The sequence below is a fragment of the Xenopus laevis genome, chromosome 1S (assembly GCF_017654675.1).
Source record: "Xenopus laevis strain J_2021 chromosome 1S, Xenopus_laevis_v10.1, whole genome shotgun sequence".
NCBI classification, from domain to species: domain Eukaryota; kingdom Metazoa; phylum Chordata; class Amphibia; order Anura; family Pipidae; genus Xenopus; species Xenopus laevis.
The window spans coordinates 24,843,682-24,854,705 of NC_054372.1; the positions used below are offsets into that span (position 1 = coordinate 24,843,682).

Below are 11,024 nucleotides of genomic sequence, written 5' to 3' on the forward strand. Positions count from 1 at the left end.
GACTCATTCAGGCTCGGACTGGCAATCTGTGGGTTCTGGCAAATGCCATAGGGGCTGCTATAAGGTCCCATAGGAAGTCAGTATTTAGTGGGCTGGTGGGGGCTGTTTGGGCCTCTGTGTGGGTGGAATGAGCCTCTGTGTACCTGAAATGCCAGGGCCTATTTTAATTCTCAGTCAGGACCTAGGCTCATTAAGGCTGGGGCCCATTGGGTTTTTTCTGGGGTCCCGTCAGCCCAGTCCAACACTGACACTATTTATATTATTTTTTTAAGCTTCAATTCTCCTTTATACCATGGATCTTACTAGACATCAATTGTTAGGAATGGAATGGGTGCTACAAGTAGACTTGAAGTTTAAAGAGAGGGGTAGATAGTTGATATTTATTTCAATTTAAAATTCCTTTAAACAGTGGAGATACTGCAAGATGGATGTAACTGCAAGCTGTAGTACCACTCCTTAGACCAATCTCTAGAAGATCCTCTGTTCATAGTTACAGATGATATTTTCTTCTCTGAATTTTACATAAAGCATGTTTCTTTAAAGCATAACAAGTAGTTTTACAGCGAGTTTTCTTTGCTTCACAGATCCAGATGTACCAGCTTTCCCGACTCCTGCACGACTACCACCGGGATCTGTACAATCACTTGGAAACGTACGAGATCGGGCCCAGCCTATACGCTGCTCCTTGGTTTCTTACCATGTTCGCCTCTCAGTTCCCGCTTGGATTTGTGGCGAGAGTTTTTGGTAATGTGTGATTTTGTCTTATTGCAGTGCAGACAGGACAGTGTCGGGGATCACAGATGGTTTGTTTCACCAGGGGAAGGAGGGTCCTCTGCAGGTCGTCTTCAGTATTTGGTTATACTAGTGTGCACTTGTGAGCTCCCTATTTCATTTACAGAAGGCTAAAATTGCAGATTTTACAGCTGATTATTAGAATTCTTTTTAGTTTTCAGACCAAATAAGTTTCTTAGCAGGAGAGGGAAATGTAAAGCAGAACACACACACTTAGCAGCTAGGATGTTGCACAATGATACTGGCTGGTCATTTGTGCTGATATGATTATGTACACTTTCTGGATCTCAGCCTGGGGGTGGATTTGATTCTACAAAACAAATGAACTTTGTCAAATAAGCCTCCTTACTGGAACTAAAATCTTTTAAAGGGAAACTTAAAGTCTGGTATATTGAAGGCCTTTCCCTTTACAGTGGCACACATCCATTTCTCCCCTCCACTCCATTTTTTGCTTCAAAACCACGGCACGGTAGTAATTCTTTATCTTCATCTTTTATAGTTGATAAACAAATGACTTCTCTTTAAGTACTTGAGACTCCACCAGTCAGAAGAATGCACTTGCTGGAGTTTTTAGTACTGTTAATCTCAAATTGCTTTGGGATATGAATACACAGTGAGAGGATCATTTGATGTGTACTGTTTGTTGTGACTACATCACATCATCATTATCTTGCTCTGGTTACATGATCAATGTGGAATTTGGGGACGGGGAAGAGTTAATGATCAGGCTCCAGAAGATCTCGGTGCTGTTTCTTTTCCTTCTGAGCTAGTAGTTCGTAATGATGGAAATACAAACAGGTCTAGAAATATAATATTTAATATAAATATATATATAAATGTGTTTCTGTTGGAAAGGTGGTAGATGGCTTCTGAATGTTGCATTTACACCCATTGGTTTTGTTTGGTCTAGTTCTGCGAATGATCTACCTGTGAGAATATAGCAAATAAAAGCATTATAACATACAAAGAGGTAGACCAAACTCTAGCCAATAATTGCTCTAGGACAGATGCAGTGCTGTAGCTAGTGGTGTTCTTGTGTTGATTACAGGTGGATCCTAGCCATTTGGATACTAGTTTGTCTTACCCAGTGAATATACTAATGCTTTTATGGACTGCAATTAGCATCTATCTTTACCCATTTCTGTTACAAACAACTCCAGTAACTCAAGGATTGTTATCTTAGCCGATGGAAATTTTTAACAGTCATAATAGTGCTGGATGACTATTTCAAGACATTCAGTGGGAATCCTGAGGCTGGTGGCATAAAAGATTATTGCAAAAGTATACAGGGGTATTTATTCTTTCATAGCATGGTAAGAATGATTCAAATCAGTGGTCCCCAATCAGTGGCTCATCAGCAACATGTTGCTCATCAACCCCAAGTCTGTTGCTCCCAGTGACCTCAAAGCAAGTGCCTATTTTTAATTTATAGCTTGGAGGCAAGTTTTGGTTGCAAAAACAAAACAAAACCGGTGTACTGCCAAATAGAGCCTTATTTAGAGCCCTTATTTTGCACCTCCAGGAACTTTTTCATTCTTGTATTGCTCCCCAACTCATTTTTAGTGAGTGGCTCCCCGGCAGCTCCATGATTTTCTAGGGAAAATCTAGAGAAAAGCTATTGACATTGCTATAATGAAGTTTCATTAATGCAGAAAATAGGGTGTCAAGATTGTGGCCTTCCAACGGTTTACACTTCAAAAATCTCAGGTATTTATTGGCTATAGTGTGGAAGCTTGGACTAGTGATACACATTAGCTGTGCATCCAGTCCATCCCCTAGAACAGGGATCCTTTTGAACCCGTGAGCAACATTCAGAAGTAAAAGGAGTTGGGGAGCAACACTAGCATGAAAAATGTTCTTGGGGTACCAAATAAGTGGTGTGATTGGCCATTTAGTAGCCCCTATGTGGATTGTCACCCTACATTGAGGTTCTGTTTGGCAGTACATCTGGTTTTTATACAACCAAAACTTGCCTCCAAGCTAGGAACTCAAAAATGAGTACCTGCTTTGAGGCCACTGGGAGCAACATCCAAGGGGCTGGAGAGCAACATGTTGCTCACGAGCTACTGGTTGGGGACCACTGCCCTAGAAGATAGATATTTGTGTGTGTAATTTTTCCTATAGAGCTGTCTTTACCCAAATTTGTGTTCCCTTTTCCTATACAGCACTCATTCTACGTAACAGAGTTACATTATATTACAAATGACAAGTGAAGCTGTTTTGGCGCTATATGTTTTTGTGTGTCATGATGGAATTTGGGTATAACAAGGATTCATTAGGGTAAAAGAGCACAGAGAACTTGGCAAATGTATGGTAACCCTGTTTCAATGTTATGTTGCATTAATCTAAAATAGAATACACAGTTATCTACTATTTCAGAGTGGCTCCTTTTTGCTATTAGAGAGGACTGAGGGAACTCCAGACAAAATAATTTCTGAAAAGCAAGCCTGGTTCCAGTGTATACTATAGCTGTTTTAGAGATCAGCATTGATAGAAGAACAGATGGAATATTGCACTGTAGGAAAGCGATTGCTATGTTCTGTGCCTAGAACGTCTGTGCTTGTGTTGGCTGCTGTAACAAACCCGACCCTTGTGTTTCCTCCCTAATAAATGGAGAATCCTTGAAAGTAAAGAAATCGGATGAAAAGAAAGCATTTGTGTTTCGTTTCTAAGATGGTGGCCTATTACTGCATTGCTTTCATCTTGTAGGCACCTACACAATGTTTTGTTTATTTATTCATTGTGGCACCCTGTCTTGTCCCATACAAACAGGACATTGTCAAAATGTTTTGAAATTCAGTTTAAAGTTGTTTAAGATTTTTTTTTTAAACATTATTTGAAAAAAAATCATCCTGTTATGTTGCACTACAAGCATCTAATATTTACTAAACTCTAGTTCATTAATATATCACATCTGGAAGGCTGCTCAGGGGTAATCTCTACATTTTGAATGTAGCTATATACAGTGGCACTTGTACCTGGTGTGCTGACAGTGCTGTTATATATAATCTTGTTATATTTACCCACTAAACCAGTGTTATTAAACCTTTAACATTTAATGGGTTGATTATATGAAAAACCACCTTTTCTCAGGACAAAACCATGATGCAAAACCAAGACTTCTATGTAGGACTAATCTAGGTAGGACCTAATCTATATCGTACCTTCTGTATCCCAAAAGTAACTGCAAACCTCTGTTTATGAATAAAAATAAACAATGAACTCTCCCTGTCCCACCGTGATACTGGGCCTTCTTACCCATGTGCAATATCTATATTTATACTATATTAGAAACATTTTTTATTTTGCACAGCCTATTTATTTACCCAGTTTTTAGTTTTACACTCAACTGTTCCTTTACATAATATTGTATCATAGACTTCTCTTTAGTGATGCCAAAGGCTTTTGAGATATAACTAGCTCAGTGGTGCTATAATACAAGCTGATCATAAGCAAAGTGTTGAGGTCTCTAAACATGCCTGAATGACCATTGGTTTATGCATCTAATTATTATGCGTGCGCCTCTCATTTAGGGCAGCGACAGACGCTGCACTTCGGGGAGATTAGTCGCCCGGCGACTCGTTTTCCGAAGTCGCCCCAAGTTTCCTCGTGAGGTAACTTCGGAAAACGAAGCACTCAGAGTGCTATCCCGCTGGCGATTTACATTCTAACCAGTGGGAAGGCAGGTGGGGGGAGATTAGTCGCGCCGAATAAGAGGAGATTTGTTGCCGGGCAACTAATCTTCCCGAATCTCAGCATGTGTCTCTGCCCTTAATGTGAAATGCTGAAGAAAATTTAGCAGCTCAGCAACCCTAACCAGCAGTATTACAGGGATTGGCTTAAAGTAGGATGAAGTAGAACTTGAATCTAAATAAGATTGTTCAGAATGTAGGTGATATAAGCAGGGGTATCCTAGTAAGGATGAAGTTAGAGCCTTCAAAAAATACAGAAGCTATTTAATGCCTTGTACAATATAGGCTTTAACCCTCTCATAAGGAATTATGGTTTCAGACATGCACGTTACTAAATATGGTTTACATAAAACATCACTTCTAATTCAGCCTACATTTGATCTTCTCACTACTGAGCAAGTATAGCGAGTCCAGAAATTCTTCTCTATACCACCGTATTAGTGGACAGTTCAGAAACTTTATCTACTTTTTAAAAAAGCATATTAAGTATGATCATGCAGAAAGGAGCATCTTGGTTTCTTACCCATATACTGGGTTCTGTTTTATCACTCATCAATGCTTTATTTGAAGGGGGAAGGCCTCTTGCTTACGTGAGCCATTCATTCAGTGCTCCCATCCCCTTCTACAAACCAAAAACACAAGTAAAACATCTCCTGCAACTTTACCCTAGATCTGGTTAACATACTTTGTGGTGAAGCCCATAGTGATAAAAGAAAAGTTACTTCTGTCAACAGCACCTATAGAGTACTCCGCTTCACACAACATGAGCAGATTTTGAAGCCTTGTTTTCCAGAACAGTAACAATAAAATGAGCATTATGTTAGCAGTGTGGCCTGGCAGGTATAGTGAACTTGCATTTCCCTAGTGAAAAGGCACTCCCTGGCTGGCCGGTTGAGTTATTCAGAAAGGATTTGTGTCCCGTCCAATACAGTATGTCCCTGCTGTGCCGCACTTGCTATTCAACTAAAAATCACTTAAGCATTTAAACATGTTTCTTGTACAATATGAATTATTATGCTTACTTGAATAAGTTTATTGTGTGGCTTACTGCTCATCTAGATGATATTACTGGAAATGTACATGGGGGGTTGGAAGACACCCAAGTCTTCGAATATCCTTCTCCTAAAGGTCGGGTGACTCCATAAACTGCTTGTACCCACATCACAGGGAGGGACAGCCCCATAGTTCGAAATCCTTCCATTATTTGAGCTTGTTATAAAATAATACGCAGTATAACTCAATTGACTCCATGTTTTATATTCCCTCTCCGCTTTCAGATATGATTTTCCTCCAGGGATCAGAAGTCATATTTATGGTTGCGCTTAGCTTGCTTGGAAGCCACAAGCCCTTGATTTTGCAACATGAAAATCTGGAGTCTATTGTAGAATTCATAAAAAACACCCTTCCAAACTTGGGTCTGGTGCAGATGGAAAAGACCATTAACCAGGTAAGTGAAAGGTGGGTGTGTTTTAAAATAATGACAATATTATGGTCTTATTTAAGGGATTCTGTCACTGGAAAACATTTTTTTCAAAAAGCACACGTTAATAATGCTGCCCCAGCCAAAATCTGCACTGAAATCCATTTTTCATAAGAGCAAAAAGATTTTTTTATATTTAATTTTCAAATTTGACATGGGGGCTAGAAATGCTGTTAGTTTCACAGGTGCCCTCAGTCATGTGACTTGTGCTCTGCTGAATGTCAATCACTCTTTACTGCTTCACTGCAAGTTGGATTGCTATCACCCCCTCCTTTCCTCCCAGCAGCCTATTAACAGAACAAGTATCCAAAAATGTATATGCAGATCAGCGCCTACGGCAACTGCATATACATTTTTGGATACTTTTTTTTGTGCAGCTGAAAGACTGTGGGAAGATCGGCAAGAGAAGGTGATTTTAAAGGACTTTTTTCATTTTTCTTTATTCTCTGTTAACTATGAACAGAACAATAGGAAGGTAACCAAATAACCTCTCCCTGGCACAAGATAAAAGCTCCCTGGTAGATATGAGAATAGCACTCAGTAGTAAAAATCCAGGTCCCATTGCAACTCCTCCAGTTACATTCAGTAGGAGCAAAAATAACTAATCTGAAAACAGTTCCATTGTGAAGTGCTGGCTTTCTAAAAGCGCAGGATCAGACAAAATGACCTGAGTTGGCTACCTACACACCAATAATACAACTAAAGTTGTACTAAACCAATTGGTTGCTATGAGTAACTGTACTGTAATAATTAGCACCTATGTAAGTAAGTGAGTTTCTATGGATTTAACTTTGCGGTACACAGTTTTATAAGATATGAATAGTATTGCCTTTCACATAATGGAATCTTTGCTTTCCTTGGCATATCCTCTTACATCATAAGTGTTCTACCAGTGGTATAAATATAAGTTACTGGGCTACACAACTCAATTCATACTCTCCCATAATCTTTTGGAAGTGAGAATCATAGGTACCCTCAGGTAGACAGGGTGAGAATATGTTGCCAACATCTTATTATTCATGTTATTCATGTTCTGTTTGTCCGTTTGCCAGTTGTGCCTTTGAGCTATAGTACAACGAACCCTGAAATGCTGAGATTATTCTCCATATTTTACTTGCTTAGGTGTTTGAAATGGACATTTCCAAGCAGCTTCAGGCTTATGAAGTGGAATATCATGTACTGCAGGATGAACTGATTGATTCATCTCCGCTCAGTGACAACCAAAGGATAAATAAACTAGAAAAGGCAAATAGTACATTGCGCAAACAGAACTTTGACCTTTTGGAAGAGCTGCAGGTACGTTCCTACTGACAGATTCATTACCTATTAACCTAAAATCTTTCACTAGCTAAAAGTTCTGATTCCCTTCTGTATGGGAAGATGTTTCTGTGAGAATTTACGTGTTCATTGTGCTCTATATTCGGTTACAGTGTATGTCAGAGGGAAGGGTTTATTCCTTGGGATGTACAGAATGCATAGTGTTTAGACTGGTTAAAAGCTGAATCCTACCTAATGATTTATCCAAATAACAAAAACTTGCATATTTTAACAAACATTTTATATTATCCAACACTTTTAAGCTTTGGTTAAGCTGAACTTTAAGGATCTGGCTGAATCTGAAACCTGCCCAAAGTACTGCATAATCATTGGTCAAATACTGTGTTTTTTAATCCAGTGTTTAGCTCATAACCATGGAAACATGAACCTGCCCTGTCTGTGGTTATTCCAAAATTATGGAGATTAACACTTTACCCCAGATCTTGCTCTAATTGGCTTTTAAGTTGGGCTAACAGAATTATCTTGTAGTGCAGTTAGGTAAAACCTGTAGATAATTCATAACTATTCTTCAGGCTGGGTTTTCACAACCATCACTCCCCCCTGGTGGGACAGCCCCACAGTTTGGGCACCACTGGTTTATGCTAACTAATGATAGTAATCACACGTAATCCATATTTGCAGAAGTGACTTGTGTTTTTTGCTTTTGAAGGTGGAGATGACTTAACTCTCCTCATAGTGTCAGTGTGACTATTTGCATATTTGCTCACAACAAGCCAATCTGGATATTTTTTGGATATAGTGGAAAAATGCAAGGCACACAATTATTGTGTTAAAGTCTGTTATCTGGTCCTGGAGTGTCAGCTGATGCACTTGCCAGGGAACACTGCAGACTGTAAAGTGATGCTTGGTAGTGTCTCTCTAGCAGTGTCTGTAGGTCAATAATAGACACCAGTCAAACTAAAGCATTGATAGAGACCAAATCCCAGGAATTATCTTAGAAGAGTGCATGAGAATTGCTATGGTTGTAGCACATGCAAGTGATTATTTGCAAGTGTATACTAAAGGTACAACCATGGACCAAGCAAATACCCCGGGCCCCCGTTAAAGGGCATATTGGCCCACCAAGCAAGGGCTCTTCTAAAGAGAATTTTATGTGCAGTATTAAGAGTTTGAGGGAAAGGGACACTGTACTTTGGTCTTGCGGCCCCCGATATTTGCCTGTTGTCTCCTTCTCCCTCTATAATTTTGCATGCTTCTTTATCTATAGTAACATACTTTGCAGATTCAAGCCGGTTCTGTTTATGCCTACTCTGCTGTTTTTCTTTTGCCCTCATTCCATATACTTTCACAGAGGAAAATATGACTAATGTTGGGTTTGGGGACATTTTATTGTTGGGTTTGCAGTACAGAGAATATACATTTTGCAAATCAGAATGGTTGAAGTTTAGCTTCCCTTTCATGGCTTTCAGTTATGCAGGTTATTGTATTCTTTTTACAGGTATCCCATGGAAGAATTCAGATGCTAGAATCCACCATAGAAAACTTCCAGAGTAATGAAGTCAAGTTAAAACAGTCTACTCTTGAGCTGGAAAGGTCTGCCTTGCTAAATACCATTGAAGAACTACGTGGTCAGATTAAAGATATGCAGGAGAACAAGCTCTGTACTGACCAAAACGAGCCCGGACATTGATTTTCTTGGAAGCAGACAACCTTAGCAACAAGTAAAACTCTCTGCACTCTGCCTGTACAGAAGGAGCCTCAGCAAGGAAAGCCAGGCTCACTTGTCCTTTAGTACCCCCTCTTCATACAATGCACAAAGATTCTTTAACTTATACATGGAAAATGGATAAGGGATGATGGTTTTCAGAAGAATTATGCTTATTTTAGAAGAAAATGAATCCTTGCCTTTTAAGCAAGGCTCTTTTTATTTCTTTTATATATTTTTTTAAGACTTTACAATTCCATTCCTATAATTCTCATTCAAATAAGGAAAGCGTCTCCTACAAACTATACTGATTTTAGCCAAAGGACTTCTTCAAAAAGGATTGCAGTGCGAGTCTGTAGCTCCTCTATATGTCCTCTTATATGTTAGGCATTCAGTTTGCAGGTCATGCTTGTCAAGCAAAATTCTATGGTGTGTACAATTCACATTTTTAATTGCGCTCTATTTATATCTTGTGTACTAACAGTTTTTATGAGTACTACATATTTTAAGGTATCGCTGCTGTGTTTTTTTTTATCATATTCTAGGTTTTTTGTTTGTTTCACTTACAGTAATCAGACATGACTACTGGAATTTCAGTGATTTGTCGGCATCTGTTACCTAGAGGCACTAACCCACACGGGTCATTTGCAACAATACAGCCCATTTGTAGCGCTTAAGCTCCTGTTCTGGAGCACCACAAGCAGCAGCCAGTAAAAATCCCCTAAATCTCAGTAAGCCACATCCCTACCCATGATGTAGAGTTTAGCCCACAAGCAATAAAATGAGGACTGTAGCACTGCTGCAGACTTTGTCCTTGATTTGTTAAGGAATTTATTCAAAATGATTGTTGGTCCTAAACCTACTATGGACAAAGACCTTTGTATGTTATTTGCAGTAGTTGTTATTGGCACCAATAGAGCAATAGAAATGTATTCACGTAAAATAATCATCATAATGCCTTACATTCTGTGCAATAGCATACCTTGTGGAAATGTGGATTAGGGTTGTTCTTTTAAATAAGATCAATGTGGTTTCTATAAGGGAGTGATGGCCAACGGGAGTCCATTTTTAGTTACAAGTCATAGTCATTGACAGATGTTTCTGCTCATTTCAATGATATTTTTATATATGGGCTTATGGCAAAATCCACATTTGTTGGCAAAAAACATGGAGGTTGGTGCCATGGAAACTAGCTTGAGCCAAAAGGAAGGCAAAGGCAGACTTTATATCCACTTGTACTGGGTCTCTCTTAGGTTTATGGTGATATCGAGTCTCTTGGCCAGAAAATGTCCTCGAAAAATTAAAATAAACATTGTTCTGATAGATTTAAATATTCACAAAATCTGCACGTCTATGGCCAGCTTAGGTTTCCAAAAACAGCTTTTGGTTTTTCTGATGGTAAATGTGAGCACGGTCAGTGAGTAAAATAAGTGAGAGCATTAGAGAACACATAAAAACTTGACTGTAGGTAGCCTTAATGCTCAGCTTGGGTTACATTGGATTGTGAGTTGTTATTTTGATTAACCTTCAGCACGTAGGGAATCATGAAACAACCGTCCCCTGTACTGGCAAATCAGTTCAGCGTGAGCCAAAGAAGACTGAATTAAAATGATCCTCCATCAAGCTAAAGGTGAAACATTGCATTTTCTCTCTGACTGGATGGTTTGGTACATGGAATGTATGTTTTATTGAAGTTTCCCATAGTGCACTATGTATAAAAAGCATTTCATGCAATAATGTTCTTCTTCACACTGTGCACTAAATGTAGTAGTCTTGTAAGTTTTCAACACCTTCCCCTCATCCAGCTTTCCTATTTTCTGGATATTGTGCATTTCCCACACCCATTGGCTCTGATACGCATGCGTATACTGCACTATAGCAACAATGAGTATTTGTGGGCACCAGATTTCCTCAAATATTTTCTAAATTGTCTTGCACCCAAGTGGTGTCCAGCTCACTATTATACAATATTAGTGGATAATCTCTGTTCCTTCACTGATCTAAATTCACTATGAAGTGACATTTAATAAGAGTGGCATCCCTTCCCCAAGCACCGCACCAATGCTTCCTTTTACAA

The 11,024-nt window shown here is 39.1% G+C and overlaps 1 protein-coding gene across 8 annotated transcripts in view; it reads left to right on the forward strand.

Annotated features, from left to right (window-relative positions):
• tbc1d1.S (TBC1 domain family member 1 S homeolog) overlaps positions 1-10,648 on the forward strand; it is a 112,878-nt gene extending 102,230 nt beyond the window's left edge. For all 8 annotated transcript variants that reach the window (XM_041579418.1, XM_041579420.1, XM_041579419.1 and 5 more), the window contains 4 exons: positions 585-744; positions 5,762-5,931; positions 7,087-7,260; positions 8,741-10,648. In XM_041579418.1, coding sequence (XP_041435352.1) covers positions 585-744; positions 5,762-5,931; positions 7,087-7,260; positions 8,741-8,932 — 696 coding nt within the window. In that variant the 3' untranslated portion in view covers positions 8,933-10,648. The remainder of the gene's footprint in view (positions 1-584; positions 745-5,761; positions 5,932-7,086; positions 7,261-8,740) is intronic.
• Positions 10,649-11,024: the final 376 nt, after the last annotated feature.